This window comes from Vitis vinifera, chromosome 19 (assembly GCF_030704535.1).
Source record: "Vitis vinifera cultivar Pinot Noir 40024 chromosome 19, ASM3070453v1".
Taxonomy (NCBI): Eukaryota; Viridiplantae; Streptophyta; class Magnoliopsida; order Vitales; family Vitaceae; genus Vitis; species Vitis vinifera.
The window spans coordinates 20743986-20770443 of record NC_081823.1 but is presented as its reverse complement, the minus strand read 5'-3'; the positions used below and the strand labels follow the sequence as shown (position 1 = coordinate 20770443).

General features: G+C 33.5%; 1 protein-coding gene across 1 annotated transcript; it reads right to left on the bottom strand.

The window, feature by feature from the left end:
- Positions 1–14560: 14560 nt before the first annotated feature.
- Positions 14561–16363, bottom strand: LOC100257648 (probable glutathione S-transferase). The gene is made up of 2 exons (XM_002263602.5): positions 15845–16363; positions 14561–15193 (listed from the first exon to the last, which is right to left on the bottom strand). The coding sequence occupies exons 1-2, from the start codon at positions 16157–16159 to the stop codon at positions 14849–14851; spliced, it is 660 nt and encodes a 219-aa protein (XP_002263638.1). The 5' UTR covers positions 16160–16363; the 3' UTR covers positions 14561–14848.
- Positions 16364–26458: the final 10095 nt, after the last annotated feature.

Here is a 26458-nt window from a genome sequence, read left to right as displayed (position 1 = left end):
AGCTATGTCTTTTGCATGAGGAACCACCCTAGTGAACCTAACTCTCCAGGGAATGCTTTTCTTCCTAAATTATTCCAAACTTCTGTTATGTTAGTTAGTTTAAGTATAAACCTTTACCAATCAAAGTTTGTGTTTTACTTCTTAAGCTAACCGTGAAATGAAACAAGACCAATTCACTTGGAATTGGTATCATTGATTGCTTGTTAATCATTCCCAGTGAACGATCCTAGAGCCACTATACTATAGTAGCTTTTTATTTGCTACCCTAGTGTATGGTGTTATAGGTATAAATTTTGTTGATCACTCCCTCATCTAAGGAGCACCAGCTGGACATGGATCAGCTGAGACACCAATTGGGCATGAATCAAGTTGCATGCTAAACAAGATCAAATCACAATAAAGGAGAGTTAGGGTGCGTACCTGAGCCGTTCTTCAAGCGCTATCATAAAACATAAACGGTTAATTTAAACAATATGTCATCCAACATGTATTTTATTGGAAATAATCAAACAATGAAACATGCATATCAGGACACTCAAGCATTATTAGACATAAGTATTATTTCACAATGACAAGCATATTCACAAAATTCAGAAAGTAGATGATAGAAGACATACCTGGATAGCATAGATAATTTGTAACGTGCTTCCTCAAGTTGTAAGGGGTTAGATAATAAATAATAAAATATAGAAATCCTAGCATGCTCGTTAACTAATTATCATAGCAGAAATTATCAAAGTATATGAAGACAATAATTATCACACTCATCTTGTATACAATTTCTAAAAAAAAAAAGATAGACATAATTTCAACAAGTGACAAATATGGCAACAAAAATAATTTTTGAAAAGATTTTTTTTATGTAGGGGTTTCACCAATTCCCCAAATTGATATACACGAATTTAGCTCAGAATTATCCCATTTATGTGGGACCACAAGCTTTGATTCGTGTCTTTGTTCAAAACCAAAATTTTTGTTGAAAACCGAGAAGGATGCAAACCGAACAAGATATGGTTGCATATCATTTTTAAATAAAAAAAAAAAGGAGATTTTGATCCTGAGGACTCTAATGAGTTTTTGAAATAGATTTTTAAAATGATTTTTTTTGAGAAAAGTATTTTATTTTAAAATAAAAGGAATTAATTTGGGAAAAATAAAACATAAGAAATAAAATACCAAACAAAACAAAAATGAAACCTCAAAGTAAAATTTTTTAGTAATTGACAAAAATGATAATGGTGATGGTAGAGGCCAATCTTCATGATTTTCCAATGGCCTCAGAAAGAAAATCAAATTAAATAAAGGATCACTAACAGGCAAGACATTCTAAATTAGACAAACTAACAAAGTATCAATTCATGAACTAACCGCTAGGATTTTAAAAGCATATAAGCTAAGATAAGGATGATCATGAACTAACATTAATGATTTTGAAATAAAAACTAAAAAGGGATCAATTCGGGTAAGGAACTAAAATTATAGAAGTACCTAAACTAATTATAACGAGTTTGACTAAATTAAACTAAAAACATGAACTTTCAAACATAGAATTAATTTTACTAATGAACCAAAGCAAACTAAAAATATGTATTTTTCAAGCATAGAATTAATTTTATTGATGAACCAAAAATTATAAAAGTGTCTAAACTAAATAGATGAATTAAATTAAATCAAAGTACACTAAAAACATGAGCTTTTAAATAAAGAATCAATTTTACCAATAAACTAATAAAACTATAAAAACACATAAACTAATTAAAATGAATGAAATTAAATCAAAGAATACTAAAAATATGAACTTTCAAACATGGGATCAATTTTTACTAATGAATTAAAACTATAAAAACACCTAAAAATAATGAATATAAATTATTAAATCAAAGCAAACTAAAAAAAAACTGAAACTTTCAAACATGGGATCAATTTCATTAATGAACTAAACTATAACAAATATCTAAACTAAATATAATGAATCAAATTAAATTAAAGCAACCTAAAAACGCAAACTTTCAAATAAAGAATCAATTTTATCAATAAGCTAATAAAACTATAAAAACACATAAACTAATTAAAATGAACGAAATTAAATTAAAGAATACTAAAAATATGAACTTTCAAACATGGGATCAATTTTTACTAATGAATTAAAACTATAAAAACACCTAAAAAATAATGAATATAAATTATTAAATCAAAGCAAACTAAAAACTGAAACTTTCAAACATGGGATCGATTTCGTTAATGAACTAAACTATAACAAATACCTAAACTAAATATAATGAATCAACTTGAATTAAAACATCCTAAAAACGCAAACTTTCAAATAAAGGGTCAATTTTATCAATAAGCTAATAAAACTATAAAAACACATAAACTAATTAAAACGAACGAAATTAAATCAAAGAATATTAAAAATATGAACTTTCGAACATGGGATCGATTTTTACTAATGAATTAAAACTATAAAAACACCTAAAAAATAATGAATATAAATTATCAAATCAAAGCAAACTAAAAACTGAAACTTTCAAACATGGGATCGATTTCGTTAATGAACTTAACTATAACAAATACCTAAACTAAATATAATGAATCAAATTAAATTAAAACATCCTAAAAACGCAAACTTTCAAATAAAGGGTCAATTTTATCAATAAGCTAATGAAACTATAAAAACACATAAACTAATTAAAACGAACGAAATTAAATCAAAGAATATTAAAAATATGAACTTTCAAACATGGGATCAATTTTACTAATGAATTAAAACTATAAAAACACCTAAATAATGAATACAAATTATTAAATCAAAGCAAACTAAAAAAAACCTGAAACTTTCAAACATGGGAACAATTCTATTAAATGAACTAAACTATAAAAAATATCTAAACTAACTATAATGAATCAAATTAAATTAAAACATCCTAAAAACGCAAACTTTCAAACATAGAATCAATTTTATCAATGAATTAGAATTATGAATAAAATAAATTAATAAACCAAATCGAAACCTAAATTGTACCTAAAAAAAGATTAATTAATTAAACTAAGAAATCAGAATCAATAACAAAACTAAACTAAGATGTGAATTAAGACAAAACTAATTAAATTAAACTCACAAACACATTTTAACTATCACATGGATTAAAACAAAATTAGCATGGACTTATGAATTACGAACAAAAATAATCAAAACATATTTCAAAAACTCACCTGTATTAACAAAAAAATTTGCCTTTGATGCGTTAAGGTGGCTCCCCTCTTCGTGTGGATCTCTCTGCTCCTCAAAAAAAATCCTCTCGCCTTTCTCCTTCTCAAGCCAAAAATCCTCCCCTTATTTATATGGCAGCCCCTCTTTATATGGCTGCGTGAGGATCTCCAAAATTCCCCTTCGTATAGCCAGCATGTAGCGATCCTCTTCTTATGGGAAGTGGGGATTTTTTTATGGCAGCCTCTCCATCATTGAATATTCTATTTCCTTTTTTGAATGCATGTGGATATGGGAAGTGATGTATGCGTGACTTACCTAGCAATTTCTTCAAGGATGCAGCCCATGTCTTGTTGGAGAATGGTGCGGCCTATGTGTTTCTCTTAAAGTGGGTTCAGATTTTTGTTTCTTTTTATCCAATTGTCCACACCATGCTCCATAAAAAAATCTGATGTTCACCACTCAGTTCCCGAACCGCGTCCTCATCAATCTGGTGTGCGTTGATGTTTCAACCTAAGGTCCATACATGGTATTCTCCATATGCGGGCAAAGTGTTGGAGAATTCCATGGTCACTCTCCATGGTGGGTGATCAATCCCAAAGTGGACTGTACGTCCATTGAATTGCAGCTCGTGCAGGTTATGGACTGGCAGCAGAATGAAGCCTTCATCCATGCGTACTGCCTTGTCTCTCCTTACATTTGTAAGATGCAGCCCACTCACTTTGAATGAGTGGCATGCATGGTTCTCTTCAAGATACCGTGGAGATCTTATGGAAATTGGGATGTGGACCCCTCAAAAGTTACAGGCGTGGGGGATGCTTGCGCGTGGACTGGTTGTCTTCAACTCATGATGCGTTCCAAACGACCAAAAAAATGCCCACACATGCGTACTGGTTCTTCCTGTCGAGATGGCGGTTAATTCCCTTGCTTTTTCGTGGAGAATCCGTGGTGATCCCATCCCTGGGTATGAAAATCTTGAAGCTTCCAAGGAATAGGGTCTAATGTATGTGGATAATTCGTCCCACGATCCTCTTGTTCCTGCCCAAAATGGTGCTCCTCATGCAAAACAAAATAAGATAAAATTATAATTAAAGGAAAAGACGAGAAATTAATGAAAGTCATGAAATTGGTAATAAAATGAAATATGATTAAAAGAAAATGAAAGAGAAAATCAAATATTAGATTGTACAATTCTGTCATTTGATAAAGGGGCTATATGCGTATTTTAAATCTAACAATTCAAACAATTTTTCATTAAGTAAGTAAATAAGTAAATAAAAATAAATAAAATGAAATATATAAAGACAATTAAATACATGAATAAGTAAATAATAAAAAGTAAAAGTAAAAATGAATAGACAAAATAAATGTAATTACCAAATGCATGCCATAATAATAATAATATTAAAAAAAATAAATAAAATAAATAAATAAATAAATAAATAAAAAGAAATGTTGAGCCTCAATGAAATGTCTAAATGGACCTGTTCTGAAAAAGGTGTCTAAGTGACCTAAGTGACATGTGTGTAAATGAGGAGGTGTCTCGGTGCGAGTCAAGGTGAATCTAGGTGGGCCTAGGGTGGTGTCTAATGGGTCAGGTGTATCTAAAAGTTATCCTAAAAAAAATAGCAATAGCCTAAGTCTAAATTAGGGTTGCCAAGGGTCACAATAAAGGGTCAGATAATCCCTCGACCGAAATCTCCGAGGTGACTCAGAAAAAGGTAAGTTGTACGAATAGTAATGGGCCACCAAGGAGCATTAAAAATGAATTTAAAGACATGTGCTAAAGGAACAAAATTGAGGGTCTACAATGACACATTATAAATTTGATTTGGTTGTAATTTATGTTGGACAAACGAAGTTGTGTAAATTTTGTCATATCATGACAGTTGCATAACTAAACAATGACACTATGGGATAAGTAGGAAGTTGGACTATTTTTGGAGATAATGATAACAATAATTAAGTTGATTGCGTCATTAAACAATGGCACTATGGGAGAACATGTCATGAAGCGCTATGGAAAATATAGGGGATTAGAAAGAAATTGCACACATTAGTTATGATGAAAGTGACAATTGCAGCATCTCATGTAATATGAAAGTTTTTGAGTTAAACTGATTGTAATTGTATTCGATTTGTACAAGGATAATTAAAACCTTCATTTCTGATTGTAAACATATGTTCATTGTTATAGGAACTAATATAATTGGAATTATACATAGATTTTAATTGGTTTATTATAGATTCCATAATAGGGTACATTAGGTGTTTGGACTATAATATAATATGTTTTATTATTTATTATTCGACCCATGTTTTGTCATTGCATTGCATTTGTAAATTGATTTATTGAAGTTTTAGTTTGTATTGTATATCAGCTTTTGAAGGCCATTGCAATGTGATTGGTAATTATTAGAGCAAAAGTAGGTGTTACGATGGTAGCATATTAGGTACTTTGTGCTGAAGTGTATAACCAATCGCAAGGAAGGAGGCCTTCAATTGGAGAAGTGCTTGTTTTTGGTGATCAAGATAGGAGAGACAAGGCAAGTTGAAGAAGAAGGTGAAGATGTAGAACTGAAGTAGAAGGCTTGGCTTGGCTATTGCTGAGTTCATTTCCTTCTTTGTCTAGTGAAATAGTATTAACTATTGGGGAGAATATGCTTAATGAAATCATAGATGGTGGGTTCTCAAATGTCAATTGTCAATTGTTTAGCATCTTCCCAGGATTTTAATTTTCCTTCTACTCGACTGGAAAATCCTATAACAAGGCCAACTTAAGCATATAAACTCATCCAATGTCAGAGTTTTCCATTTTCTATAACTTTGATCTTCCTTATGCTTAATGCATGCTTAGAAAGGGTTATTTGGTTTATATATGGAAAATGCCAACCTCTTTTGTAAACTAATGTTTTCAACATTGCTTACTCATCTAGAAGGAGACAAGCAAACCAACTCAATATTATAAGTTGGGCACATCACACATTGTTTGTTGATTGTGTTATCATATTCCCAAGCTACCTAGAAATTCATTATCTATCAATCCTATTTCCCATGGCACAACCTTTGAAGACAATAAAAGATTTTTTCAAAATCAGTTATCAGTGTCTTATTCTTGTTTTCAATGCATCACACTATTGATGAGCATAAATAATGTCTTAAGCACTTCCATGTTTCTGACATGTTTCTTCTTTAGCTTATATTGTGAAATTTATACTCAATTTTCTCCAACACTATAACAACCCTAATTCTTTTTCGTATAGTAATAAAGTTCTTCTTTACATATGGTTTTTCATATTGTAACAACACTATAACAATGCTTTGAGGATTGTAGTTCTCATGTTGTAATTATCCAATATAATAATTCAAGATTCAAGATGCATTACATATAGAAATTGGATTGTATTCGTTCCAATTAATACGATTAAAGTACTCCAATTTGGTAGGCCAAGAATTACCATCCAATTGTAGTTTCACATAACATAGAACTACTTACATAAAAGGACATAAATAGTATAACTCGAATCTAATTGGACATGTATTCGGGTATGCGCAAAATGTTTTCATGCTCTGCCATTGACAAATCCTGACCATTGTCTTGTGCAAATTGGATGCAAATGTGTAATAATGACTCACAAGCTCGATGATGCATCATTTGATTATTTTCTATGCGTATCTCGACTAATGCATCTTCAAATGAAAACATTTTTTCAAGATGCATTTGAACTGAAATTAATGGGGGAACCTTAACTCGTAGTTGTTGTAATTCGATGACTAAATCAGTTTATTCCCGCACCCTATAAGCCCACTCTCTATGCATTATTCATAATTGATCATTGAAGCTAGCATCATGTGGAACAGTTAAGATGTTGTTAACTAGGATCCAATTCCTTTTTGAATCCATCCTCTTATGAGTGAATAAATCGAATGATGGCAAAGGAAATTGGTATAACATAGGAGATCCTTGTTATTAGGTGATATTGTAAATGTCATCGATAGAGGTCTATATATATAACAAATGCAGTAAGAAACGTTAATTTCATTGAATCTCCAGTGTAATGAAGAAAAGAAAAAAAGAAAAAGAGGATGGGTTTTCACAGTACTCTGTTAGATGTGACTACACAAACATATTTTAATGATAAGACAACGAAGTTCTCCATTTCCCAATGGCAATAAAAAATTTAATCATTACAATTGTAAAAGAAATTGGTACACATGAGTATTAATTTAAATGACAACAGAAAGTATTCTTATAGGTTACCATTCTGAAATTGAGAAGACAACACAAAAGACTTATCTGAAGTTGACAAGATTAGACTAAAGTACTTTAAAGGGCTAACAAATAACTTTTGAGATTGTACACAATTGTGATGGAAATTGGTGAACATGAGTGTTAATTTTAAATGACAACAAAAAGTACTATCACAGGTTGCCATTGATGCATGTGCCATTTTGAAATTGAGAAGACAACATAAAAGACTCAGTTGAAGTTGACAAGATTAGACCAAAGTACTTTGAATGGCCAACGAATCACTTTCGAGATTCATTGTACGCAATTTTTATGGAAAGTGGTGGATATGAGTGTTAATTTTAAATGATAACAGAAAGTACTATCATAGGTTGCCTTTGATGCATGTGTCATTCTAAAATTGAAAAGACAACACAAAAGACTCATCTAAAGATGACAATGACCAATGAATCACTTTCGAGAATCATTGTACACAATTGTCATAGAAAATAGTGAAAAGATGAGATGATATGTACATAACAAAGACATGACTGATAAGTCATTTCAACACATTGACAATATATAAAGCTAACACTAAGGATAGGGAAAGAAAAGAGAATAAGATATGGGATATAGAATCTTACAAAATATGAGCACATATAGTGCCATGTTACCATAGTGTAAATAAGGGATTCTACATCGAACCTCTTATGACTAACAAGAAAGTGGAGTGCTTAATTTTGCATCAATTACACCTATCATCTTATAGCTTTTAACTTTGGTATAAAACTTCTTCATCATTCGATAGTAATGCACATTGTCATTAACTTTCTCGTATTAGTCACTTACTATAGCATCTATTTATTTGAAAGTTAGGAAAATGAATTTTTAACTGTCTTAAGTTGTTTTTGAAGAGTTTGGGGCATATGCACACTTCTTTGGCAAGTTCAATAGTTGTTGCAGGTGATGGACAATAGAAGGGGTAAACACCATCTTCACTTGGGGAAATATTACTGGCTAAAGGATATATTTGAGCTATCAGGCTAATATTGGGCATTAAGAGATGATAATTTCATGTACAAACTAAAGCCATCAGACAAGTATTTGGATGTGACCAATGTGCACCATGGAAAGTAAGTGGAAACATCAGGTGCGGGAATAAACAAATCTACTCTAACAACTCATTGTTTTAAGTGTACGTGTACCATGTAGAAAGTCGTTGTCTATCCGTCAATTCACATCAGTTTATCTGAAGCACTTAATAAGATAATAGAGGAAAACAACAAGATGACAATTTGAAAGATGGGGTAATAATGTTAGAAGAGGCAAGCAACAAAGCACTAGCAAATGGTAAAAAAATCAATGAAGGGGAACAAGCAAAAATTCTATCTCAACCACAATCAAATTAGATTTTGAAATCTCTGATGAGGAGTAGTAACATATATGAAGGATGGAACCTAAATAAAGCCTATGTAACATATGTAATATTGTACTCCGAATTTTAGGATATTTGTTGCAACTTTAGTAAGCAAATGCCTAATAATTAATGATCAATTTTGTTGTTAGCGTCCCATTATTAGCTGACCACCCCATCGTATAACATTCAAATTAGTGTGACATCTTGTTAGTCTTACAATCAATTTTAAATAACATTCACATATTGAATGTCATGGCATATCAAATATATTCGTTTTGAACACATTGTAGGTAGAGTAGAATTTGGTTAGGAAAAATTAATAAATATTTTTTTGAATTTACTAATGATTCACATTTTTTCACATTTTTTGAATATGTCATAAAGAAATTAAATAATAATAATAATATTTTGCATGTCATAGCAAACTGAATTGAATATATTCATTCTAAAGATCTTTTAGAATAACCTAATGGGACGTTATAATATAGGTGAAGAACACTTTGGTCATAGGATATTATTAACTTTTACCAATTACTGAAAGCGAGGGGTCACAAGAACACTATTTATTTGAAAATTTACTTCACAATGACACTTTTATCAAGCATATGTATTTATATTTAAAACTTTCATATAGGTCTTGTACTTTTCTATCTGTATTACAGATAGGCCGTCATGTCAATATTATGACTAAGCCCTCCAACCAATCTTCAAACTATATAAATGGTATAACCTCAACTTTAACACCATATGCTAGTTTAAAGCACCATGTAAAGAACCTTCATTCTAAACATATATCAACCATATTGTCTAGGTATGTTTGAAGGCATAAATTTTATATTCCATTTCTTCAATGTTTTAAGCAAATATGAAACAAAGGCCTCATCCATAGATTGTTTATTTGGTTGTATCAGTATAAAAAAATACATGGCAAACAAAGACAAGATCTACATTGTTTTTGTTGGTAGGAGGTCGGGTGTATACACAACTTGGCCTGAATGCCAAGTTCAAGTCATTGGTTATAAGGGTAACATTTATAAATCGTATAGAACTCATCATGAGGCTATATTGGCATGGGTGATGTACGACCCTTGATGGAAAAAACTTGATGCACCTATTGAATCCCCTAAGCCTATAGAGTGTAACTAGGTTATTAGTCAACTGGTAGATGACTAAGTACTAAAGAAGGCTAAAGATCGGAAACAAAATTTCCTTGCTCCTTTTGTCCTCGGATGTGTTGTAACATTCATGATCATGTTTGTCATTCAAAAGTTCTTTAGGTATGCTCAAATGTGGTGCGACTAAGCTACATGTTGTACTTGTATTACGTGTCTTAAATGCAATGGTACTCTGGCCTTTCATCCTTCATTATTTATTTCAGTTTTAAAACAATACTAAAACAACATAAAACAAAATAAGAAGTTACAAATTTTGGATGATGAAATTTAAGGGGGAAATGAGTGAGCAAGTTCTTCAAAATTCTTTAAAATCCTTCAAGATGGGCTACCTTGTACACCCTTGTACAATTAGCACACGTACCTTGTACACTTAGTGTAAATGCCTTATACACTTGCATATTTACATACACCTATAATGCAATGTGTGCATATGGGTGAGTTAACTATGTTTCCATTGTCATGGCTCAAGAAAAGAGGTAAAAAAATGAAATTGAACCCAACCATGTATCCTTAATCATCATTTATGAATACAAGGTGATGGAATGAATGTGTATGAGGTCAAATAAATGCATGGGTTGCACATCATCAACACATATGTGTGAGGAATGTCTCTCATCTCACCCTTGGAAAAGGGAAATGAGTGAGTCAGTTGCTCAAAATCATTTGAAATTCTTTGAGACAGGTACCCTTGTACACCATTGTACAATTACCATATTTGCCTTATACACTTAATGTAAAGGCCTTGTATAGTGGGAGAAATTCCATACACTTACAACACATGAATCGGTATGGGTGGGGGAACCATGTTCCAATGTCATGACTGAACAAATTTTGAACAAATTTGATGCCAAATTACGGCTCTATTCATCATTATTGTGGTAAGTAACATGATGAACATGTACAAACTCACAAAAATGAATGGGATGAGTGTGTGATCAAGTAATGTGTGTGATGAATGTCCCTCATCATTAGAAAATGGAAATGAGCAAGCAAGTTCTTCATATACCTTTCAAATAGTTATGGATAACTACTTTGTATACCCTTGTACAGTTAGCACACAGACCTTGTACACTTAGTGTAAATGCCTTGTACACTTGCATTCACATACACCTATAATGCAATATGTGCATATGGGTAGGTTAACTATGTTTCCATTGTCATGGCTTAGGAAAAGAGGTAAAAAAAAAAAAATGAAATTGAACCCAACCATGTATCCCTAATCATCATTTATGAATACAAGGTGATGGAATGAAGATGTATGAGGTCAAATAAATGCATGGGTTGCACGTGATCAACCAATATGTGTGAGAATTGTCTCTCATCCTTGGAAAAGGAAAATGACCGAGTGAGTTCCTCAAAATCATTTGAAATCCTTTAAGACAAGTACCTTTGTACACCTTTGTATTGTTAGTACATTTGTCTTGCACACTTTGTGTAAATGCCTTGTATAGTGGCATAATTTTGACATAGCTACAATTAAACGTGTGCATATGGGTGGGTTAACCATGTTCCAATTTCATGCCTGAGGAAAAAGAAGGAAAATTAAACCCAAATTATCTTAGTATTCATCATTAGTGTGGTAGGTCATCCAATGGACATCTACAAGGAGAAAAAAAATTAAATGGGATGAGTGCGTGATCAAGGAATGTTTGTGAGGAAAGTCCCCCATCCTTACAAAAGGAAAATAAACAAGCCAATTTTTAAAAAATATTTCAAATCCTTCAACATAGGTACCCTTGTACACCCTTGTGCAGTTACCATATTTGCCTTGTACACTTAGTGTAAATACCTTATACAATGCCAAAAATTTGACATAGCTACAACTGAACGTTTGCTCATACACGGGCTAACCATATTTGCAATGTTTTGCTTCATCGAATGGGGAAAAACCTAAGTTTAAATTTGTTTCCCAACTATTAGTCCACGATTCTTACAAAATAATCATATAAGCAAATCAGTGAATGATGCAAATGAAAAAACCTTCTACTGACTTCCTACATGCAGAACATTTGATATTGAAAAACAGTTTTCCCTATTATTATTCTCCTACTTAAACATAAAGGAGTTGCAATCATACAATTAATGGGGTCCCAAACATAAAGAATTTTAACAAATATGGATGTCATAATTCATCCATAAACCTAATAAAAACACCCTCAATCCTCCACAAACCTGGGTTCCAATTCCAGAAATTGTACTAACCCGAAAACCACTTCAACGGATGGAGCATATTTTAATGTTCAAAGGAGGTCATTGTGAATATACCCTACTACCAATGCTGGAACAACTTTAGATCTTGAAGGGAATGCTTGCTTTTGAAATTCATTTGACCCAAAGGAATTGTGAAGGAATTGCATGATCTTCACATAGTCTTCTTCCCCAGAGTCACCCTCTCTTTCCACAAACCATATCCAAATCCTCTCTCTGAATTTATTTTATTCGACAATAGACCTAGGTCATAGCCAACGTACACATTTTAATGAGATCTGACATGGTAACTTCAATTGACCAATTATGAAACCCAAATTTTACAAACATCTTATATGGAATTTTGAAGGGTATATTTGTTTCTTGATACTTCATATCCTCTCTCTTAATTATGCAACTTATATGGCCCAAAGGTTAATTTTTCATTACAAATGACTATGCAAGTTCTTCAAAAGCATTTGAAATCATTCAAGATAGGTAGCCTTGTACATACACTTGTACATTTAGTACATTTGCCTTGTACACCAATGAATGTGTACGAAGGGAAATGAGTAATGTCTGTGAGGAATGTCCCCCTTAGAAAAGGGACATGAGCAAGCCATTTTTTCAAAAGGATTTGAAATCCTTCAACATGGGTACCCTTGTACACCCTTGTACAGTGAACACATTTGTCATATACCCTTAGTATAAATGCCTTGTACAGTGGTAAAAATTTGATATAGCTACAACTGAATGTGTGCATATGGGTGGGCTAACCATGTTCGAGTGTGATGCCTGAGGGAAAAGGGGGAAATGAAACCCAATATAAGTTCATATTCATCATTAGTGCAGTAGGTCATCCAATGAACATGTATGAAGTAATAAAATTAAATAGGATGAGTGCCTGGTCAAGGAATGTGCGTGAGGGAATGTCCCTCATCCTTACAAAATGGAAATGATTTTAAAAGGATTTCAAATCCTTCAACATAAGTACCTTTGTACACACTTGTACAGTTAGCACATTTATCATACACTTAGCATAAATGTCTTGTACAGAGAAATAAATTTCATACAACTACTACTGAATGTCTGCTCATGGTTAATTATGTTTGCAATGTTTTGGTTCATAAAATAAGGAAAAACTGAACTACTAGTCATCATATTATTAATCTTCTACTCAAACATAAAGGAGTTCCAATCATATAATTAATGGGGTTGTGCTTTGGATCATAGCAGAATAATTTTCACAAATAGGAATGTCATAATTCATTGCTAAACCTAATAAAAACACACTCAATCCTCCATCAGCCTAGGTTTGAATTCCAAAAAATATCCTTACCTCATAATTCTACTCCAAAATGGCATATACCCTATTTAGCATAATTTCAACTTCACAAAAGGTTGTTGGGCCACTGCCATCATCACGATCATAGTTGTAGTCACTTTATATCTTCACCAGAGTTCTTCCTTTTCTCCGTTTCATGTGATGGACCAACCTCACAATTATGACAACCATCTTCTCTACTTTCAAGATACATTTGATCCGATGGATAGCTATTATGGAGGAATTGCATCATCATCAGAGAATTTTCTTCCCTAAAGCTCATCGTCTCTCTCTGTGAACCATACCCATTTCTTTTCTCTAAATGATAAACCCAGCAAGCAGATTCTAAAGTGAAAATTTTAAGACAAGTGACATGACATTTTTTAGGAGATCTTCTCCATATGATTGACTGTAAGTTTCTTGAATTGACTTGCATTGTGCTGCATTCCTATGAGCCAAGATGGATATGATCAAAGCCTCATTTGTCTTCCACCTTGCATCCAAAAACACACTATTATTAAGATCAAAATCTTTTGAAAAAAACCCAACACGAGGTCAAAATGGTTACCTTTCCCGAAACCCTATACTGACCTAGTAAACAAAGATCCAACACATCATTAAAGGAACCAACATGATCAAATCAAAATGTGAGAAAATAAATCAGACCCCCGATCATTTGGATATGGGAATGATGATGATAAAATACCTGCAAAGGCTTTTTTGAGTTGCTCACAATCCTCAACTACTGAAGGAACCGATTGGGGGACTGTCCGAGCCAACATTGTGTGAGTATGTTGTTTACTGAGGGAGAAAAAGGGGTAGAGCGGTTGTGACCCTTATGGCCTTTATTTCAGATTTTTAAGATAGGTAATGTGGCATTTTTAGTTTACCACTAGTGAAACACATTAATTTACAAGCATCCGAGTTGGAAATTTGAAAGTTATATTGGTCTCTTAATATTTTATATAATTTTCATCAATTATATAAGTTATATGGATCAAAACTTAATTTTTAGGTCCAATTGAATTCAAAACACAATTATTCATTTCTTTAATACAAGACCACATCTCTAATCCAAACAAAAGAAAACAAATTCAAAACATTTCTTTCCAACCACACAGCTCAGTAAACCCATATCACTTAAAGCAAACTTAAGAAAACACTCCTCTTATATTTAAGAATACAACACTACTCAATAGCCTGTGATGTTCCCCTTTTTATTCTATACCAAACTTCTTTCTCATTCACATGACAAGGCCATGGGACATGTGTGGTCTTCGAGAGAAGACCCACACAAGATGTTCCCCTTTTACTCTATACCAAACCTCTTTCTCATCCCCATGACAAAGCCATGGACCTTGTGTGGGTCTTCGAGAGAAGACGACACACTCTCCTTTTCCTTGCACCTCTTGGTCCAAGCGATCAACTTGGGGCACTCCGCCTCTATGCTGAAGTTACCAAAGCTCTCATATGCATAAAACCAGCAAGAGAAGGTCACGAGAGCCACATCCACAAACCCAATTTTTTCACCACCGAAGTAAGGCTTCTCTCCAAGCTCGCCTTCCAAAAGCTGAAGGCACTCTATGAATTCCTTCTTGGCTGTTTCCTGCTCTTCTCCTTTGGTAGACCATACCTTCCTTCCAAGTCCATAGAGCTGTGGGGAAATAATGGAGTCAAAGAGATAAAGAGTTATTTTTTGTAGCGTTTCATCAAGTTTCAACTTTCTGTATAGTTGGGACAAGTTTATTAAGGACCCTTCAGCATAGAAATCTCATATACTAGTAACAAAAATGAAGGGCCGGTGGAAGAAAAATATCAGAATCAGCTGAAAGAATATATCATTTGCTAAAGTTTTTCCCCTCAATTTGAGTTGTAGAAAATGAGAAAAAAGAGATCAAAGAAACAGAACATATATTAAAACAACCGTTGTACAAAATGTTGAACAACAGGATAACAAAAAACCAAACAGTGTTCTTTAAAATTCTGGTTTATGTATCCCCCTTTCTTGGGGGAAAAGGTATTCTTGAGATATGCTTTTTTGGATGGAACGAACAGACTTCGGATTCAACAGAACAAAGAAATGAAAACCCATAGCAGAAATGCAAAGTAGAGTCTTGCTGAACAAACAGCAAGGAGAATCAGTAAAGTTCTAGTTTGGGACCCTAAAGCCCACAAAATTTAATATCAGAAGAGAATGCGCTAAGAAACCCAGCATTTTGGACAAATCCCTCACCATAATCAAAATCTGAGTCAATCGCCATGAATCAATGGAAAAGAATGCTTTAAATCAACAGCAAAGACATACCTTCTTGTCTACGTAGTCCGCCCAGAACCTGGCCTGAGCTCTCTGGTATGGGTCACTACGCAAAAGCGGAGATTTATCGTGCCAAACCTCATCAATATACTGAACTATTATCAGAGATTCACAAATGGGCTTTCCATTGTGGATCAGAACCGGGATTTGCTTATGAACTGGATTCATCTCAAGAAGCAGAGGGCTCTTGTTCCTCAGGTCCTCCTCTTTATATTCATACTTGAGGCCCTTCTCTGCCAGGGCAAGTCTGACCCTCATACCAAACATGCTAGGCCAGAAATCCAACAGGATAATCTCGTCTCCCATTGCTACTACTGTGATTGATAAGATTCAAACTCTTTGTATTGATGAACAACACAGGGGAAATTGTTGAGTATTTATAGCAAATTTCAGAGAGTGGGTTAAACCCCTGGGTACTTCTAGCCTTCTAGGAGTTGGTGATGCTCAATAATTCCTTACCTCAGCTTGCATTTTCCTTTCTAAATTACATTCTTATCTCCGTTTCGTATCTATCCAGCATTTGCAAATTACGCAAACTTTTGTTGTGGGATGATGTCATTGCTTTCGTCAGCCTTGTCAATTAAGTACACTGGTCCTCTGCATAATTTCCCACCACAAAAATGATATTGCAAGGAAAAAAAATGATATTGTAGGGAAAAGAAAATACAGCTTGCATCTTTTTGGATGGACAAGTCAATATTGGTCCCTTCCTAGTTTTTAGATTCCTGAAATTAAATAAATATTTTAAACTTTATGTTTATTGTAACTTTTTAAAATTTCGGTGATGATTGTGCTTTTATTTAGATCTAAATTTGTTTTTAAATTTGAATAAATTAAATATTGCTAAATATTTTAATTTTTTTTATATTTTAATTATTACTAAATGTTATTAAATATTAAATTACTTATCTTTTACATTACAAAAATATTTATAAAATATAATATTTTATTTCTTATCAAATTAATTTTCAATTCAACATATTTTTAAATATTTATATTATAATTTATTAGCATATTAAAAGTTTTATAATAATTAATTATGTAATTGATAAGAAATTGGTAGTCTGATGACAAGTATAATTAGACTTGTTAGAAACTATTAGAATTTTTCTAAGTTTGTATATCTTTGGATTTGAAGACTTGTGATTGAAATGTGGGTTCCCTTTTGTTAAATTAATTCATTGATTTTTGTAATTTTAACTTTGAAGGAGTATCAAATTTTAATTTTATATTTTTTAAATTATTAATTCTAATAGAAATTTAGATGAATGTGAATTATGCTTTAGAATTTTGATTAAAAAAATCTTATTAGAATTGATAATTAGCTTTGTTTTTTTATAAGGCTGAATTTTTAAATTTTATATTAAATAGTTTTCTAATTTAATTTTTTTTGTCACTTATTTTTATTTTTGAATGAGTAATTAATAATAATTTATGGAATTGAATTTGATTAAGAATGGGATTAATTATGGGGCAAAAATAGTGGCAACATGTGGGGATTTGGAATTTTGTAAATTTATTTTTTATTAATTTCATTTTCGAGCAATCAATTTATGAGAAAATTTTTAATCTAATTTTTCTTAAAAAAATTAAAATTTAAAATTTAAAAAACAAATATATATTTGATTTTTTTGTGAATGACAAAATTTTAATTTATAATAAATTTATTTCTCACTCAAATTATATAAAATTAACCTAGTTTAACTATTTTTTAAAATGAGTTATCTTTTTTTTTATTTTTTATTTTATGGAATTTAGTTTAAATTTTTGTGAAAAAATTGTATTTAAGCAAGTACTCTAAATTAATGATGTGTAAACTTTTACATTTTCCCCATAAAAAATCAAATATTATATTTAATCCTAGTCTTTCCCGACTCCTATAAATAGGAGACTTAGGTCAATAAAATGGATGCCTCAAAGTTAGTCTTTGTAAAAGAAAACTCTTATAAGTTTTTATATAAGATTGTAACATTAAAAGGATAAACTTATTACCAAAAAATATCTTCTTTCTCACCTCAAAGATATGTGATAAAATTCTACTTTTATTTTATTTTCTATTTAATTTATTTTTTAATGAAGAAAATAGAAAATATTTTTTATAGACAAAAATTATGAAAAAATTACAACTAGAAGTTATAAAAAAAAAAATGTAAAATATGTATAATTGTATAGCCAGAGGTTATATGAGAAATTATAAAGTTACAAAAATATAAAGAAAAGCTTTAAATGTAATTTCTAATTTCTTTTTAATTATAATGTATAACCGAAAGTTACAAACTTACACATTTTTGTTATGTATATAATGAATATTTCATAGTTTGAAGGTATCAAATTTACATATTTTTGTTATGATGCAAATAATCCATAGCCAAAAGCTATGAAAACTATCGGTTTGTAATTTTTATTAGTTAATACTACATGATGTTGATACACTTTTTTTACCAAATTTATAATAATCCTAAAGCGATAAAATATAACAAAATCTTAAATCATTATATTTTTATTAACAAATATTAACTTGATAAAATATTGTTAGATAATTTTATTCATTTATTTATAATTAATTTTAATAAATTGAAATGTTATTTGAATGAAATTATTTGGAATATAATTTTTAGATAATGTCAAATCTTACCAAGTTTGAGTTTGTTACATTCAATATTTTGAGCAAAACTATTTATTTTGGATTCTGGATGCTAAATTCACCTAAATGAAATGAATCTTGAAAAGACTATTAAATAAGGAAATGAGGCATCATCGCAAGATCGCACTAAAGCTTTAATATTCATTCATTATCATATTGATGAAGGATTAAAAGGTGAATATCTTACGATCAAAGATCTTTCATCCTTTGGAATAATCTAATGGAATGATATGGCCACCACAAGATTATAATTCTTCCAAAAGCACGTCATGATTGGACGCACTTAAGATTGCAAAATTTCGAGTCTGTCAATGGCCACAACTTGACTTTATTAAAAAATTGTTCACAATTAAATTTATATGGAAAAAAAGTCACTAAAGAATATATGCTTGAAAAGACATTTACCACTTTTCATGTCTCGAATGTACTCCTATAGAAACAATCTTAAGAACATCATTTCACTAAATATTTTGAATTATTTTAATGTCTTCTTATGATTAAATAAAATAATGAACTTTTACTGAAAAATCATCAATCTCATACTATTAAGTCTATGTCATTGCTTGAAGCAAATGCCACATCCATCCAAGCTCCTAGACATTGACTTGGACATGGACATGAACAAGGCCAAGGACACAATCATGGCCATGGTAAATATAATTCTTGGTACCATGGTGGTTATAGTCATTATTAGAATAAAATAAAACAATTCAAACCATCAAAAGTTGAATAATTTTGAGAGACAACGTAAAAAGGGTATATAATGACAAAGCAAACATGTTAGTAAGAATGAATGCTATAGATGTGGTATGAAAAGACACTAGTCATGTACTTATCATATTTCCATATGTTAAAAAAAAATAAAATTGTACAGAGGTTTTAGAAATGCCCAATCGGGTAAGGAAAGCGCCAAACATTCCAACACTTCCATATGTTAATATTTAGACCCCTAATAAGGATGTATATAGTCATGGTTCGCCTTAAAAAAATCATATGTATGTTTCTTAAGGATGCATGTAGGATTTAGAAATGACCTATGAAGAACAAGAAGACCTCAAATTCATTATGAGGCTTTCCATAAGTTAATATTTAGACCCAAATAAGAATGAATAGAATCATTGTCCACCTTAAAAAAAAAAAAAAGTATGTGTGTGTGTGTGTGTGTGTTTTTTTTTTTTTTTTTGTTGAGAATTTACATAGTTTTCTTAAGGATGTATGTAGGCTTTAAAAATGACCAACAAGGAATGGGCATATCTCAAAATTATTGCAAAGCTTTCATAAGTTAATATTCAAACCTAAATAAGGTGAAATAAAGTCACAATCCACTTTAAAAAATTTACATATTTTGTATTTTTAAGAATGTACATGCTCTCCATAAAAATATATGTATTTTTTATTAAGGATGTTCTTAGGGTTTAGAAATGCTTAACAAGGTAGGGAAAGGCCTCCAATTCATTCTCAGGCTTCCATAAGTGAATACTTAAACCTAAATAAGGCCAAATAGGGTAATAGTTTGCTTGAAAAAAATGTATGTATTTTTCTTTAGAATAATATATATATATTTGTTAAGAATGTATGTATTTTTGTAAAGATTTTCCTTAGGGTTCTACCATATCGAACAAGGTTTGGGAAGCTCTAAAATGAATTTCGTAGTGTACATAAGTTAAATCTTATACCCAAATTAATGTGAATGAGATCGTGGTTAATTTGAAATCAAATGTACATATTTTGTGGGAAAAAATGGTAAAAGATTCTTATTCAATCAACTATTACAATCCTAATTTATATCTTATTGTAGACCCCCATGTTGGGGTGGATTTTATGTATTTTTGTTTTGCCAAGTGTCCAAATTTCAGGGAGCCACGTGGAGCTTGAAGATTGGCCATCAGGTAGTGCATTTGGCCGTTGGGAGAGAGCTGGTTGTAGCCATCAGAATGCTACACGTACGGAGAATATTCGGTAGGAGCGTGTATTTTGTTTTGGAGGATAGCAGGCCGTTAGTGAGGGCATTGGTGCAGGAGGTTCTCTGGCAAATAGGAGGTGGGTGCTTTTTGGTGCAGGTGCGTTTTAGACGGAGAGAGAGGGGAGGCAGGGTTAGAGAGAAGATATTTTGGAGGATGTTGCTTTGAGTGAGGAGCTCGGAGGATAGAAGTTTGCTTGAGAGGAAAGGCAACTGAAAAGGGAAACAGAAAAAAAGAAGAGGAGCGTTATAAGGTACGTCTGCTAAGCCACATTTTTTATTGCCATTGAAATCTTTTGGGTTGAGGTTATTATGTTATAATATATCTGCTCTTTGTTCTTCATGAGAAATTTGATCTAGAACGAACTAATTCTTCTTTTGCTCTCTTTCATGTGTTTGAGTGATATCCTTGAATCTTGTTTCCATCTTTTTTTTTTTCACCCACACATAAGTCCTATGACTTCAATATAAGATGAGGCTTGGGTCATTGTTTTCTTGGGTTCATTTTATACTCTGTTTTGGTCCTTGCTTCATTGTTGTTTGCTTTCTATTCTCGGTGGCCACTCGTACACCCAAGGAGAAGAGTCTTGGCTAGCACGGCTTTTGGTTTTCGTATGGACACAATTTGTGAATTTGGGGAGATGTTGTTATATTGCTCATAGAATCATTGGAATGTTCTGCTCAGAATGGGTGATTGCCATATTTAGGGAAGCTACTCCACAGTTCCTCTCCTATACCCACGCGCATGTTACTTTGGCCATGCATGGCTATATTCTCTCTTTGTATCGAATATACAGCTCTCCTCGCTATTCATATTTCGTGCTCAACCCGGTATCATCCTTCGACGCTGGTTTCATGGACTTCATAAATAAGTCATCTGTCACCGACCCCGTAGCCCTAGCTCCGTTCTCCTTCTCTCTCTCCCCGTCGGATCCAATCAAGGGATGCCATCTCACTGCTTCTCTTTCTAACCACTCCTCGATCCTCATCTCCTACTCCACCAGTCCTCAATCTTCTGCTCTACAATGGTTGACGTCGCCTTAGACCTTCAATAAGACGTATCCATTTATGTACACCCAGTGTCAGTCTATTAATGCCCGTTCGGTCTTCCCCTGCCAGGATACACTCGTAGTGAGGATCAAGTACGCGGCGCGGATCCATGCCCCGTACCATCTGTTTGTGGTGGTGGCAGCGCGCTATGTGGAATGGCAGTCACCGTACCCTGGGGAGGGTGGTGGAGGAGTTTGTGATGAAGCAGGCGATGCCGCCTTACCTATTTGCCTTCGCGATCGGGAGGCTTGGGCATAGAGAGGTAGGACCAAGGAAATTTTTGTACGCTGAGGCAATGACCTCACTATTGGATGGAGTAGCACGGGAGTTCGTCGGGACGAAGGCTTATGTCTGCTTACTGTGGTCGACAGTCAGTGGAGTTAAACTCCATTACATTCTTATTTGATGGTCACCGACTCCTTGGAGAGCAGACTCCAGATGAGCTTGAAATGAAGGATGGTGATGAAATAGATGCAATGATGCACCAAACTAGAGGGGTTACATGGATGTAGATATATAATATATGAGAAAAGCATGGCAAAGAGAGCTAGGGCCTTCTTTGGGTTGCTCTTTATGTTGTTATGCCTGAGCTGCCTGCTAAATCAGTAGCTTGGGTTCTATAGGGCGGGCTTTCTGTAAGTACTAGCTCCTCAATGGGTTTCAAGAAAAGCTTGGGTTGTTATTTTACCATGTGGATCACGTAAGCCTACAAAGCCTTTCAAATTGGGGCTTGCTATATATTTTAGCTTGCAGGATGCCCAACCACGTACTATTATTACACTGTGGAAAGCCCATATGGATGAAGCAAAGTTTGAAGATCCTGATCCAGCAGTGATAATTCTTGATAACTCCACCAAGACCCGTATTAAACTTGCACCTGAGAAAAGAAGCGACAGATATGAGCACCCTTCCAGAATAGCTCCATCCTTGCTGTATGGCTTACATGGCCATTTTGGGCATGCAACTTTAGGTTGCGTGTTTTCCTTCATTTTTTTCCATTATTATTATTTCCTCATTTCAGAATTTTAAGATAATTCCCTATACTCCCATTTTACATATAATTTCCTGGATTCTAGTTTTCTTTCTTTATTTTATTTTTCCAAACTCCATTTGTATCAAATAATTTATTTATTTATTTTTCATCTTTAGGTTTTTTTTTTAGAATCACTCAAAATCTCATTTCCAATAAAATAGAGCCACCATCTTTCTTTCTGGCAAACCATTTTCACGCCTCCCCTGTTTTTTTTTAAATATTTTAAAATAAGCAAGAATTTAATTCTGTAATTCCGAATAATGGAATTTATGGAATTAATTCATGCAAAAATAAACGGGCTTTGGTGGAGGCCCCACATAAGTGATTTTATAATTGATTGATTGATTGATTTAATTACCATGCATAATTGACTTTTTTCTGCTTTATAACACGGTCGAAAATATTCCTTAATTGTGCACTAACTTCATTTCTTGATAGCGCATTGTGGCTCATCGCCCAGGTACGTATCTATTCTCATTCTGGTATTTCTATATGCATGTTTTGATTCTCACACGTGCATGATCACTCTGAGTATTCATTGATTCCCTTATGAATTGCCACGATTGCTTCATTTTATTAGTAGAGACCCGACTTTAGGGACTTAGAAGGGTGCTACGGTCTTTATCGTACCTTCTTGATAAGTAACTTGACCCTTGAACCCGATCCGATTTTTCATAGACACCTTTTCCAAAATAATGAGTCACACTTAGGGTTTTTCTTTCTTATTTTGTTTACCCTCTAAAAATAAAACAAAAATAAGTGGCGACTCCAAGTCAATTGTTAATAAATAAAATCAATTTTTTTCAAAAATTAAAATCGAGCTCGCCATCGAGTTGAAAACGTGTGAGCCGAAATACGGGGTCCACAAAATGGCGACTCCGTTGGGGACCATTAGAGGGTCAAGCTTGAACTTAAGATGAAGCAAACATGGCATTTGACGAGTCGATCAGTGGGTACCTATTTCTTGATTTCACATTGAGAGTTGTTGATATCATTGGATGTATGCTTGGTTATTGTACTCATTTGGGACATAGGCATGTTGATTGTTTATCTTGATTGAAGATTTCGATTGTGGCAATTTTTCCCGTGCTTCATTGCTATATTTGTTTGAGACATTGACATACTAGATTGTTGTCGATTGATTATCTTGCCTTGCATAGCATAGTGACTTTGATTTTGCTATGTTTGTTCTGATCACCTCACATGTATAGACTCACCATTGTATCTCATTCACTTTGACATGATTGATTCTCTTGGTTGTATATTATCTTGATTATCATGGAGCATGCTATCATTGCTAGATATTCTTCTCGATTAGCTTGTGTGTAGATTTGGATGATATATACCTGTTTTGCATGACTGTCTATTGCATGACTTCCTTCATCCTGATGTGACTGCATGATTTGCGTGTCTATGTGGGACACACACTTATCCTTTTATTTCCGAGTCCCTAGTCTCGGTCAACTTTGTTTTCTGAGGTCTCGTATTTGATACGAGACTTGTTGCCTTGTTTGCTCTTCTACTGAGCTAGTGATTAGGAATAGGGTCTAGTGATGGGCTATATCTCTGTTTGGGAGCGTTCTGGAGGTGGTCGACATATTGATGCTGATTGGAGTCCGAAGTTTGAAGACTTGTATAGCCCAGAGCTAGATTTTAGGATATTTATGTGGCCAGTGTGTTTTCTTTTAGTTTCATAGGATTGTTGGATGCACCCATACCATCACTGTGCACACTAGTCGACCATTGAGCGTTGAGAGTTGTGAGAGCTTTCACCATAGGACCCCCCCGAGATGTCGAGGTAGTGCATGTGTGGAGGTGATGACCACTTTGCATGGAAGTGCCCTGTCACTTCGGAGGTGTGTAGAGGGTTACGTACAGCCGGAGGGTACGATCGCTTCTGCTAGGGATATTTTAAAGTCCACCCGTATCCATTTAGAGCCACCTTGACCTCATAGGTTGAGCCGTAGATCCTTCGATTAGGACTCCCTTCCTCACACGTGGGTGCATCTGAGGGCTTTCAGAGCCTTTGAGGTCATAGTTTGGATTCGACATTCCCTCTTTTTAGTCCCCAGTTGAGTGCTCAGAGATCGGTTTGAGTTTGAGTATCGGTTGGGTCACCTTTGTCCTGTCACCTTGGTTTGTGTTTTCACTCAATGAGTTTGTCGTGCTTTCTCCCTAGGGACTTCGTCTTTCTTTCTTGGCTCGACACACCCTCTCCCTTTGTTGACACTCACTCGATGCTTTGGGATATGTTCATTGATCATCTTTTTAAACTGTACACCTATCATGGGCTCAGTATCTCATCCTTTGTTTGATCCTAGATTCGATTTTTGACTCGATGCTTGTATTTTTATTACGGAAATGTGAAAGGCACATTTTTACATTCACATTTTTTTGAGAGAGTTACCTTGATCACCTTATTATTTTTCTCTTATGGAGCTCGGGTTGAAAGTTGAATTAAAGATATGTATTTATAGATGGAGTATTGATCTTGTGATACTGTGTTTTTCACACCTCTTTCATCTTGGATTATTGATGGGAATTCTCTAGTCACATTTGTAGCCATCATGCAGTGGACACCTTTATGACTCTAGAGTTCTCGTCATACATCCAGATTTCGGATTGCCACCTCAGGACTATGTGTTTGCACGTTGTATTGCTGTCTTTTAGAGTTCTATCTCGTTTCCTTCATCCATTTTGTTTGCATTTTAGGGAGTCAGTTTAGGAGTCGGTTGAGTCTGGAGTCACATTCTTAGAGGAGAGTTGGAGGTCGATTGATCAGAGCAGATTCATATCCGAGTTCAGACAGTTCAGTTGAGATGTCGGACGAGCTAGCTTCCACACTTGCTTCCATTCAGGAGTTCATAGCCGGAGTCAATAGACGCTTGGATCAAATAGAGAGTTCTCGCCAGGATCCTCATCCAGCTGGTATGGTCACTGATGAGACGGTTCCTCATGCATCTCAGATAGCACAGACTCGTCTACCTAGGGTTTCACTTGGTACTCCATTCCATCTAGCATATCATTATGAGACCATTCTGCCACCTATTGTCATAGTGGTGTAGACCCTCAATTTTGTTCCTTTAGCACATGTCTTTAAATTCATTTTTAATGCTCCTTAGTAACTCCTTGGTGGCCCATTACTACTCGTACAACTTACCTTTTTCTGAGTCACCTCGGAGACTTTGGTTAAGGGATTATCCGCCCCTTTATTGTGACCCTTGGCAGTTTTGATTTAGACTTAAGCTTTCCATTCCTTTTTAGGATGGTTCTTAAGCATGTTTAGGTCACTTAGACAATATCCCGATCACTTTAGGACACTTAGGTTCACCTTAGGCCCGTTTAAACACTTCATTGAGGCTCAACTTTTTTTTTATAATCTCTTGATCATTATTGCATGCATTTGATGATTATATTTACTTTGTTTATTCATTTGTTTATTTGTTTATTTATTCATCTATTTATTTAGTCATTTTTTTAATTTCTATTACGTTTTTTTTTCTTCTTTTATTTTTCTTTCTTTTATTTATTTACCTACTTGATAGAGAATTGTTAGAATTGTTTAGATATTAAATATGCATACGACCCCTTATTGAATGATGGAATTATATAATATGGTCTCTCATTGTTCCCTTTCTCTTCTTTTAAATCATATTTTATTTTATTACCAATCTCATAATTTTCATTAGTTTTTTTTTTAGCTATTTATTTATTTATTTATTTTGTTTTGCATGAGGAGGTGGAATTACATAATCTGGGATGAGTGGCTCTTGTGAAGAGAGAAATATGAAATTAGTGAGGGCTATCACGTGAGGAAGGGGCGTTTTCTTGAATTCAGCACCAATAAGAGAAGTCCAATGCTTGTTAAACATGAAAAGTATTATAAATACAATATTGGGGACAACAGGAGCCTGGGGG

What these genes read in the sequence shown, in the direction of transcription:
- LOC100257648 (XM_002263602.5), bottom strand. Translation starts at nt 16,159, where the DNA reads ATGGGAGACGAGATTATCCTGTTGGATTTCTGGCCTAGCATGTTTGGT. An exon ending in CGGACTACGTAGACAAGAAG is followed by an intron (nt 15,194 to 15,844) that starts GTATGTCTTTGC and finishes ATTTCCCCACAG; the next exon opens with CTCTATGGACTTGGAAGGAA.